The sequence below is a fragment of the Equus asinus genome, chromosome 20 (genome assembly GCF_041296235.1).
Source record: "Equus asinus isolate D_3611 breed Donkey chromosome 20, EquAss-T2T_v2, whole genome shotgun sequence".
Classification (NCBI taxonomy): Eukaryota; Metazoa; Chordata; class Mammalia; order Perissodactyla; family Equidae; genus Equus; species Equus asinus.
In genome coordinates this window covers 90,108,753-90,120,594 of record NC_091809.1, presented here as the reverse complement: position 1 = coordinate 90,120,594, position 11,842 = coordinate 90,108,753, and the positions used below count along the sequence as shown (strand labels likewise).

The following is an 11,842-nucleotide window of genomic DNA, read 5'->3' as shown; positions in this document are numbered from 1 at the left end:
ACTTCAATGGTCAGATGAGAAATGACGGTGTTTGCACTACCAGGGAGGCAGAGAGAAGTGGACAGAGTTTATGTCTAATTAGGAAGTAGGAACAATAGAATTAAATATTTAATAAACTCATACAGTATCTCAGATACTGTTCTAGGTGCTAAAGATGTAACAGTGGATAAAGCAGATACAATCCTTGTCCTGTTCATTAAGGCAATGCGGTGGACAGTGGGGTGCTGGAGCTGGTTTGTACGGGCTCACAAGAGCTCGTTGTCAAATTTTCAGGAATTTTGATGACTGGTTGTTAAAACCCAGCTATTATTCAAAATTAGATTATGTAAACTTAAAGTTAAATACATCTTATTAAAATCAAAGATAATAAATACTCAAACTTCATCACTTCCTAATTATTTTACTGCATTTTACAATTACCTGTGCTCTCGAGGTTATTTACATCTATCATATCTGCATGGTGGAAATACCACATACAGTAGTACATTACTGTGCATTTCTTCCCAACTCCACTTTTGATGAGGTCCTGCTGGTAGCTTGAAATTGGCCATGGTAGGAGTATTTACACCACAGAAATCAACAAACGCTACACATCAGGGCTTCTTTCCCTCCAGAAAGCTAGCTGTTAAACGTTTACCAGTAGCCCCCTTGCTAGAGTAAGGAGCATGCCCCGAGGAGTCAGGCAGCCAGAGTTTAATCATGACTCCACTACTTGTTAACAATGGGATTTGGCTAAGATACCTAATACTGGTTTCCTCATTTGTAAAATGGGACTAATAATACCATTTATATACGACTTCATGAAATAATCTATATCAAGTTCTTAGCACAGTGCCATACATATACATGTGCGTAATAAATATGAGCAAATTATTATTATAATTGTTTATTCATAGGGAAGCAAGACTGGACTATGCAGGAAGCTGCGTTATAGACAGCAAGAGAAAAAGTGCATGCTGGAGGAGTCAGTTGGGAGCAGCGAGCTCTTTTTGGTGCCTGGAGCTTTATCCCAAGCCTTCCAAGCCCAGGGAAAGGGAGAATCCAGTCTCTGCTCCCTGGAGTACCCAGGCACAGCAGCAGGCCTGGCACACCCAGTGTCAGCAGGCCCCAGGAGAAGGGACTGAGGTCAGAGCACTCAGATTAGCGGCAGGGCAGGCTGGACATAGCCATTCCAAGGGACAGTGGTCAGTGTCCAGCTTAAATGTGGCCCCTGATAATATAGGAGGAAGCTCTGATCATGAAGACATTTGCAGGCCCATATTCAGAGCCCCTTTAGGGGAAGCCAGAAAGCTGCTGGTTAAGATGTCTAAGACTACACGGAAAAGGAGAGAGTTGGGTTTTTCTGGGCTTGAATTCCCCAGGACATCAAGCAAGAGACTGAGGTCCCCAAACGCGCTCTGGGTAGCAGGGGTTTGCAGAGGAAGGGCATGTGCCACTAAGGCCCCACAGCCAGGCTGAGAGGAGTGAGGGAGGAAAGCTGTGGAGAGCAGTTTCTGGGAGGAGAAGTCCTGGGCTCTGGCCTCTGGTGGAAGGGTGGCTGCGCACTGATCCATGTGGCCTCCAGGGGGCGCTCAGACCCAAGTATGGACAAGGGCTTTCTCCTCAGCTCAGGCCAGAAGGCTGGGGAGGGCTCAGGACAAGCAGAAACGGCCACCCCAAATGAGGAGAGAGGAGCAAAGCTGGCAGCTGACTCTGCCTATATCTGTCTTTAGATTGAGCAGTTGAGTCTCAGGTGGAAATGGGGCAGGCTTTGGGAGTGGCCCCAGGGAGTACTGAGTATAGCAGGTACTAGAGATGCAGGTGAGATCCCAGGGCTCAAGGAGGAGAGGGATGTGGGGCTGGGACATAGAGGGAAACAACCATAAGAAGACGGGCAGTGACAAGGGGACCTGTGACCCTCAATCACATTATGCCTCCCATCATAACACACCCCAATTCCTGATATTCCCTTTACCCTAGAAGGAGGAAAATAGCCAGAAATGTGGCTGCAACTCTAGCAACACTAGTCAGAATTTGAAATCCATTTTTTTTTTCATTCAACGAATATGTGTTGAGCACCTATATTATGCCGGGTACTATTTTAGATGGACAGAACATGATAGTAAACAAGACAGGCAAAACAAAGCAAAGAAAAAAAGCAAGAAATAAGTAGATGAAATAATTTCAAGTTTTAATAAGTGACATAAAGGAAACAAGCGAGAGCCTGAAATGCCTAGATAAGGTGGTCAAGAAAGGCTTCATTGAAAGGATAGCATTTAAGCAAGAATGAGCTGTAAATATTGTGAAACCCCAGTTACAGTTCTATTTATTCTGTGATGGGTAAATAAAGCACTTTTCCCTTAAGGTGGAAATGATGAAGAAAGACTAATTACTAGCAGTGCCCTCTGGAAGAGAGACACTGCTTCCTGCCCCAATACTGTCAGCCCTTCCCTCCCAGACTTTCGCAAAGCTCTTTGCCAGTGGGGGTGGGGCCAGGGGTGGGACTTGGACATTTGATAACCCATCAAGGGCAAAGCTGAAGAGACTTAGGAATGCGTCAGAAAGGCCCTTGATGGAGCTTGGAAAAGGTCGTTATCTGAGTATTTCTAAGTATGTTTCCATGTGTGTGTGGTTACTAAGTATACATAAGTATCAGTGTCTTTAGCTGTTTTAGCAGGGTTTGTCTCCTAGTACACAAAAGTGTTAGTTTCCTCTTCTTCTCTCCTCCCCTCATTGTAGAGGTAAATCCAATCACAAAAAGGTGATCCTCAATCAATCTGCCCCCTTCCTTGACCTTATGGGCACCCAGACCCATCACCAAGGTGATAAGAGTCACAGCTCGGCATCAATGGCTTGATCTAGTCAGTGCTCCAGGAAAGTCACTGAAGGGGGATGGGACCTCCTCCTGGGAAAAGTTAGTCTTGGACTCAGCTCTCTGTCCAGACCCTGACCTTATTTGCATTGATGTAATCAGCCAATATTGGCGAAGTCCTGAGAGGCAGCTCATTCCCAGTAGGCTTAGAGGTAGAGGGTGGTGCTGCCACCATCTCTATATAGACAGATCAGCCAGGTGCCCAGAGCTGTCCTGTGGCCTCTCCAGCTCAGCATGGCTCCAGTGCTGGGAGGACCAGTTGCGCTGGGGTTGTTGGGCCTGTGCTGGTCTCTGGCCATTGCCAACCCTCTTCCTCCGTGAGTAAAGCTGGAATGGGAGAAGGACTGGGGTCTGGGCTAGGGTGGGATAGGGCCAGATTATAGGTCTGGGGCAAGTGTGGGATCAGCTAAGGGAGAGGGATTCAGCCCAGTGGACCCAGACAGCTGTGTGTCTTCTCTCTAGGGATAGTGCACCTGGGACCGGAGCTGAAGGTGGGAATGGGGTCAAGCAGGACCCAGACGTGATCGGTGAGGGCCTGACTCCCTGAGCCTGTCTATGTGTCTGGCTGTGTCTCTGCATTGTTCTATCTGACTGGTCTTTTATTTGCCATCTCCCCACCTCCACACCAGAACGCTGCTCAGATGGCTGGAGCTCTGATGCTACCACCCTGGATGAACATGGGGCCATGGTGTTTTTCAAAGGTAGGAGGGTCTGGGTTTGGGCACTGGGGACCTCAGACTTGGTCCCCTTCACTGAGGGGGTATCCATCTCTGGGAGATCTTAGGAAGTATCTAAGAGTATCATCCACAACTTCTCTGTAACTGTCTTAGTAGGACAGAGGTTATTCTGGGTCCCTCAGTGGGTGTGTATTTTTCAGGGGAGTTCATGTGGAAGAGTCCCAATTGGACCCGCGAATTAATCTCAGAGAGGTGGAAGAATTTCATTGGCCCTGCGGATGCTGCATTCCGCCGTAGTAATGACAGCGTCTTTCTGATCAAGGTACTGCTGGGCCAAGGTCAGGGCCTGGCCAGGAAGTGCTGGAATCAACACTAGAGACCCTCCCCCAAGTGGCCTTGGCATGGAGCCCTTACCAGTAGGTTCCAGGTTTCCTCCCACTGTGCCCTCCTTTCTGGGAAAAGCTCAGGTTAATGGAATGTGCTTGCATGTGGGCCTGGCAGGCACAGCATTCAGTGGCTATTCTTCGATCCTAATCTTCATCCAGAGCTCTCTGCTACGTCTCATGCTGTTGGCCAACCTTCCCTTCCTGGCAATTTCTTCCCTTACCTTCCATGACCCTGCATCAGGTTCTCTTCACATGGTGGCCAGGTTGTGCACAACACAATGGCACCTGGCCAAGGGGGAGAGTGGAGAATGAAACCCAGCCTATTGTGCTCACTGAGGCCCATTTCCCTGGCTCAGTCTGGGTCTGCTCAGAGGAAGGGGTGCCTTCTAACTTGCACAAAAATGCTGTGTGGTTGGGTGGCCCTCAATGCCAGCCATGTTTTCCCTCCTGCCTCTTTTCCTGCTCTTCTCAGGCTTCTCCTCCTTGGCCAGTCCCTGAATGTTCCTGGGGGATCCATCCCAGCCCTTCTATCACCTCCCCGTGTGATCTCAACCACTGCCATGGCTCTGAGGACTTTATGTTGTGGGCGCCAGATCTGGATCTCTCACAGAGCTCCAGACATCTCTTTCCAATTTTGTAGCAGACATCTCTGACTTAAATGTTCCACAGGGACGTCAAATTCAGCATCCTCCAAACTGAACTTAGTATCTTCCTTACAAATCCACCCCTCCTCATGGGTTCCCTATCTCAGTAAATGGCATCGCCACATGCTGGTTCCTGCAAGCCGGGTTCACATAGGTCTTGAGATCTGGCCTCTGGTTATCTTTTCACCTGCCCTGTGTGCCAGCCACACAAGACTACATATAGTTCTCTGAACACGCTCTGTACATGCTACTCCCTCTGGTAACACCCTGTCCACACTTGTCCACCTAGAAAATTCTGGCTCGGTTTTCAACTCTTGGCCCAAGTGCTTCCTCCTCTGTGAAGGCTTCGAGGGATTCTCTGGTAGACAGGCAGTCTCCCTACATCCCCAATGCACTTCACATGCTTCCACCTTGGTGGTTGCATGGCCAGGACTGTAGGAATCCTTTCTGCTTTTGTACAGTGAACTCCTTGAAGGAGGAGACAGAGTCTTGTCATCCTTTTATCCCCAGTGCCTCTCACAATACCTAGCACATAGCAGTCATTCAGCAACTTTCTTGAATGAATGAATAAATAGATAAATGAACAAATGAATGCATGAATGGATGGATGATTGTAGGATGACTATTTGTGGATGTTTGCCAAGACTGATGGTGTTGCTGATAAGTGTGCTATGGGAGTGTCTGGTTGTACACAGCCAGATGTGTGTGTGTTATAGTAATAGTGATGGGATTTGCACAGTCTAACTGAAGGTATGTATTTGTGCAAGGGGACAGCACATTGTTGTCTACAGATGGATTGAGAGTATATGGGGCTGCAGGAGAATATCATGTAAGTGCAATAGATCAAAGATGTTGTGGGTGAATGCAGAATGGCAGTATGAGAGGGGCAGTGCACAGTTAAAAACAAGGTGCTTTTCTATGCAGGGGGACAAAGTCTGGGTGTACCCTCCTGGGAAGAAGGAGAAAGGATATCCAAAGTTGCTCCAAGAGGAGTTTCCTGGAATCCCATCCCCACTGGATGCAGCTGTGGAATGTCACCGTGGAGAATGCCAAGATGAGGGCATCCTCTTCTTCAAAGGTCGGCCCAGACTGGAGTAATGGTGGGTTGGTGGTGATGGAGGTAGTGGTAGGGATGGTGGTGGTAGTGGAGTCACTCTATGGCTTCCCAAGGAAGGGAAGAAATAGAGAATCCAGTTATGTTCTAGAGGTCAAGTAGGGGAAGGAGAAGAAGTCATCCTGGGAAAGGTAATTGGGTATAATTCTGCTAAAAGTTCATTGTTCCTCATGACCCTTAGGACAAATCTATATTCTTTAGTCTGACATATAAGGTTCTCCATGACCAAGCCCCTATTGGCCCTCCAGTCTCACCTCTCAGCATACCCTTACACTGAATATGAAGCTCCAGAAATTCTGTGCTGTTCGGACACCCAATTTGCTTCATGCTTCAGACTTTCATCTCTCTGGAGTTCTATCTCCCTCTCTAGTCCACCTTATAACTCCTGCTTCAGATTTTAGTTTAAGTATCCTCTTCTCCAGGAACTTTTCCATGACTCTCTCCACTGCCCTTGCTGAGCTGATCATCTGCAATTTGCTGCTGAATTTTATTGTATGATCACTCTCCTCAATTGTTTCCCTGCTGTGCTGTGAGCTCCATGTGGCCAGGACCATATCTGGCCCATCCTGGGGCCCAGTGCAAGCAAAAGGGAGAGTATAGCCTGGCTTCACTAAATGCTCATTGATTGATTGGACAAAGGTAACCGCACCTGGTTCTGGGACTTGGCTACGAGAACCACAAAGGAGCGTTTCTGGCTTGCTGTTCAGAATTGCTCCTCTGCCATGCGATGGCTCAACCGCTACTACTGCTTCTCGGGTAACAAGTTCCTGCGTTTCAACCCCGTCTCAGGAGAGGTACCTCCCAAGTACCCTCTGGATGTCCGAGACTACTTCATGCCCTGCCCTGGCAGAGGTAAGAAAGCTCCAGCCGCTGGGTCCTAGTGGAATTCGCCCACCTTCCCTGAGTTTGCAGACCTCATATGCCACAGCTCCCACCTTAACTGTGTGCTGCAACATCTTAGCCCTTGCCCTAGCCCCACTGCCATTCTGACTCTTCCCAGCTGTCCTCATATGGGGGAAGCCTACACCCCCACTAACCCAGCAGTCTCTTCCACCTCAGACCTCATTCTGACCTCTAGTCTCCTTCTGTGTTCCCCCTTGCCTATTTCTCCCCCCAGGCCACAGAAACAGGACTGGCCACGGGACTGGTACCCACCGTGGCTATGGGGCTTCGCGATGTAGCCCAGATCTAGCCTTGTCTGCATTGGTGTCTGACAACCATGGTGCCACCTACGCCTTCAGTGGTGAGAGATGCTCCCCCCCCCCCGACTTCCCAATTTCTGCCCTCCATACCTCCCATCTCTTTCACATGTGTCTTCCATCTCTGATACATTTCCTCCATTTTCATCACTGCATCCCTTATTTTGTCCCCTCGGTCCCCATCCTTAGCATCATTAGCATGCCATTTTTCATCCCTCATCTCCTCTGATGCACACACTGTTCAACTTTGTCTCCCATTGCCCAGGTCTATAACTTCATCCACCTGTCTGCCTTCTACTACCATCTGCTCCGTGTTCTGTGCCCTCTCTGGACCTCTCTGGGTCTCTATGAGGAGTCATATTCCCTCTGTTCTTGCATGTCTTGCCAGTTCCTCTGGCTCCCCCTGAGCTTATCCTCAGGAGCTCCATGTTTTTCCAGGTGCCTTGTTCCTATATTCAGGTTGTCAGGCACAGCACTACCTGGGGATCAGATGTTCCCATTGCTGAGAGCCATCGAGAAGTGTTGGGTCTCTTAGACCTTTAGGAGACAGCTTCACTAGTTCGAGGAGTTTTCTCCTCTGAGTGACTAGCTTGAGGAGGTTTCTCCTCTCCCCAGACCTGTGGGATTAATTGGTAAAGCCATCTAATGACACCCAGGGATGTTCTGGGGTTAGTCAGGCAGATGGTGATGAGTCTTGATCCACACTTGAGAACAGCTCCAAGAGAAGGATGAACAGCAACATTGTACTCAGCCTAAGATATTTGTATGATCAGATACAAATGTAAAATAGTGGTAAGAACATAGAGTAGTGAAAATTCTTTTTTACTCTTAACTCTTGAACAGATCTGATCGATATGGCTACCAAGATATAATGAAAAATACAGAGTCACAAGGAGAGCATATCCCCACAACAGGAATGCATGCTCTAATGAGAACATACATCCATGAAGAAACACACCTATAGTGAAAATATACATGTATACTGAGAATATATGCCATGGTAAGAACACATAAGTATCAGAAGAACATGCAGCTATGGTGAGAGCATAGGACCATTGGGAGGACACACAGACAAAGTGAGATAGAGATAGAGATAGAGGTTGAGATAGAGATAGAGATAGATGGATGGATAGATAGATAGATAGGTAGATAGATAGATAGATAGATAGATAGATAGATAGATAGATAGATAAAACAGGGCCAGAGCAACCACACAGAAATGTCGAGAGAACACCCAGCCATGGAGAGACCACAGAACTTAAAGGCCATGTGACTATGACTAGAATGCAGCTGAACTCCTAAATTCAAAGCATTAGCTATGTTCCATAGCTGTTAAGAGAGTACCTAGACATAGAGAGAACACCATTACATTAAAAATATCCAGCTGAGGTGAGAACTCACTATCTTGGTGAAAACACCTGTGTGACCCAGCTACTCAGGGCTGGTCCTCCTCCTCTCATGAATTTTTCTCTTCCCTCTACCTCATAGCTTCTTATCCATTCTTTCTGCTTTTTCACAACTTTGATTTCACATGGACCAATGTGTCCTCTCCACCTTCTCTCTATTCATGATCTTTCAACCTCAGGTCCAACTGATAACTGCCTCAGTTGCTCTCTTTTTCCTAGTCGGATTTCCAGAGAGGGAATCTGACTGACTTAGTCCATATTTTTATTCCAGACCACATTAAAGTGCTTTCTGGTCAGCCTATGCATTGGCTGTTGATGAATTGGAGACTCATCACTTATTTCCCCTGCGCAAGGAACAGCATAGCTCTGATCCTCAAAATAGGGGCCATGAGCAGGGCAGTTTCAGCAAGATGGGAAGGTAAATATGCAGTCACCATGACATGCCCAGTAAACAGCTAAAAAGAGAACTTGTGGCTGCAGTGAGAATGCCAGCTACTTATTCAACAAATACTTACTGAGCACCTGATAGGCACTAGGCATTGTTCTAGACACTGGGATTACAGTAGTCAAGATGGCAGACGAGACACCTGCCCTCACAAAGCCTGCTAGGGAGAGAGGACAATAAGAAAGAGAAAAAAAGGAAAGAGAATACTTTCAGGTAGTATTAATAGCTGTGAAGTGTTCCGGGAACATCAGAATGTTTCTTATGCTCAAATACCACTTGGAGCTAGTAGTACAAATGGATTTAAAAGTTGTTGTTTTTAAATACAAAATAAAAAATGTTAACTGTCAAAAAAAAAAAACCTGTGAAGAAACTAAGACAAGATAATTGGATAGAAGTGAGGAGAATGAGGGGCCCTTTCTCTGAAGAGATTATTTTTGAGCTGAGGTTTCAGTGATAAAAAGGAACTAGCCACATAAAACACTGGAGGAAAAGCATTTTAGGGAGGATGGACAGCAAATACTTTGAGGAATCAGGAGAGGAGGCCAGTGTGGCTGAAGAATAGCAAAGGAGCAGGTGAGTGGCTTGAAAAGAGGGAGGCAGGGGCCAGATTGCATAGGCCTGGTATGGATTTTCAACTGTAAACGGAAGCCCAGAAGGGGTCTTGAGTAGGGCTGTGATATGTTCTGACTTATTTTTTTAAAGATCATTCTGGCTTCTGTGGAATGTAAGTCACAGAGATACAACTGTGTCAGCACGATCCAGCTAGTAGTTTGGCAGTTTCTGGATTAGAGGTAGTGACACCTTGGACTAGGATAATAACAGAGGGGTGTTGAGAAGCCCTCATGATATCTTTTGGAGGTCAAGCCAATGGCAATCACCAATGGATTGGATATTGGTCAGAGTGGGTAAAGGAATAGACGGATTTCAAGAATGCCTTAGCTTTTGGGGGCTGAGCACCCAGGTGACTGGTAGTTCTTTTCTCTAAAATTAGAAAAGACTAGGGAAGGAGAAGGGGTGTGTGTGTGTGTGTGTGTGTGTGTGTGTGTGTGTGTGTGTATTTGGTGGTGGCAGAAACCAGTTTGGACATGTTAGGTTTTTGGTGCTGAATGATCCCAACTGGACATGTCAGGTAGGCAGTTGAGTTTGAGCCTGATACTCAGAGGAGAGGAGAGGAGAGGTCCATCAGGGCTGAAGAGAACAGATTGAAAGTCATCAGCATGTATATGGAATTTAAAGCCCTGGACAAGGAGAAATCACCAAGAGAGTGAGTGTAGATAGAGAAGAGGCCCAAACTAGGGGATTCCAATACTAGATATCAGGCTGAAGAGAAGAGTAGACAAAAAGATAAGAAGAATGCTGGAAGAATCTGGTATCATGGGAGGAAAGATCCAAAAAGATATTTAAAGAAGGGAGTCATGAGAAGTCAAACACTGCTGAGAGGTAGACAAAGATGAAGACAGAGAATTGACCATTAGATTTGGCAAGTTGGAGGATACTGGTGACCTTGAAAGGAACACTTTCAATGGAGGAGGGAAACAGAAGCGTAAGTGAAGTAGGTTGAGGAAGAAAAGGTAAATGGGGGCTTAGATAATTCCTTTAATAAGTCGTTATGAAAAGAGAAGAGAATTAAGGGCACTGGTCTGGCTAGCCCTCCCCCCACCACCCCACTCTCCTGCCACCCCAAGGGATTAGCGAGCAGGCAGTGTGAGAACCTCAGTGGGAGCTCACTGGGGTGCTTGCCTTTGAGCTTATAGCCACTATATCTCATTATCTATAGCAACTCTGCACGTGGACATCTGAGACATATAGGGAGCCCCCACCAAACTCCATGACATTGACCTTACCTGGCAACTTGGCCACGGTTCTCCATGCTTTCCCTTCTGTCAGGCTCCTACTGACTCCGGTTCTAATCAGGTCACAATGCCCAACTTTGCCATGTCCTGCTCTACTCCCTCTCACCTGGCCTCTTCCCTCTTGGTCTCTGGTTGCATTCTCTTCCTCTCAGGACTCATCCCTGAACCTGTCACTTGCCTTTTCACTGCCCTGCCTTTTACCACCAGCACTTGAGGTGCCTCTGATACTCCACAGAGTCTCACCACTGGCGCCTGGACACCAGCAAGGATGGGTGGCATAGCTGGCCCATTGACCATCAGTGGCCCAAGGGTCCTTCAACAGTGGATGCTGCCTTTTCCTGGGATGATAAACTCTATCTGATCCAGGTGTGTGTTGGGAGCGAGGCTTGAGATAGAGACTGAGGAGATATCCAACTCTGTGCTGATTCATGTCCTTTGTCCGCCAGGGCACTCAGGTATATATCTTCCTGACGAAGGGAGGCTATACCCTAGTAGATGGTTATCCAAAGCGGCTGGAGAAGGAACTCGGGAGCCCTCATGGGATCAGCCTTGAGACTGTGGACGCAGCCTTTATGTGTCCTGGGTCTTCTCGGCTCCACGTTATGGCAGGTGAGGAGAGTCTGGGTGCTAAGGCTTGTTCTGATACTTCTCCATGGCATAGGTCCCCAAAGGGCATGAGAAGGGCTAGGTCAGGATGCCCATGTTATGTTTGGTGCCTTCCTCCCAGGACGGCGGCTGTGGTGGCTGGACCTGAAGTCAGGAGCTGCAGCCACGTGGACAGAGCTTCCTTGGCCCCATGAGAAGGTTGACGGGGCCCTGTGTGTGGAAAAGTCCCTCGGCCCTCACTCATGTTCTGCCAACGGTCTCGGCTTGTACCTCATCCAAGGCCCCAATTTGTACTGCTACAGTGATGTGGAGAAACTGAATGCAGCCAAAGCCCTTCCCAAGCCCCAGAGAATGAACAGCCTCCTGGGCTGCCATAATTGAGAGGGCCTGGCCCGGCCCTTTCTCCCCATTTTCCTTACAATAAAGCCAGAGTACTTCTTTGCTTGAATCAAGGGGACTGGTTATGGAATAATCTCACTTCTTTCTTTGAATTTAGAAGCTAATAACATCTCTTTTGAGGCTCTCAAGCTCAAATGAGGCTGCAGGAGGCAAGAAAGGGGAAGGCTGAGGGACAAACCTCATTTCTGCACAGATGATTCCAAAATCCAGATCATAAACTGGCTTCTTCTGGACTACGTACACATAAAGGGAAATGGAGGAC

The 11,842-nt window shown here is 47.5% G+C and overlaps 1 protein-coding gene across 1 annotated transcript; it reads left to right on the top strand.

Moving 5' to 3' along the window:
• The first annotated feature begins 2,927 nt into the window (after nt 1-2,927).
• On the top strand, nt 2,928-11,629 carry HPX (hemopexin). Its single transcript, XM_014852123.3, has 10 exons — nt 2,928-3,168; nt 3,314-3,378; nt 3,481-3,552; nt 3,729-3,850; nt 5,483-5,636; nt 6,312-6,524; nt 6,790-6,915; nt 10,811-10,941; nt 11,022-11,184; nt 11,303-11,629. The coding sequence occupies exons 1-10, from the start codon at nt 3,086-3,088 to the stop codon at nt 11,560-11,562; spliced, it is 1,389 nt and encodes a 462-aa protein (XP_014707609.1). The 5' UTR covers nt 2,928-3,085; the 3' UTR covers nt 11,563-11,629.
• The last annotated feature ends 213 nt before the right edge of the window (nt 11,630-11,842 follow it).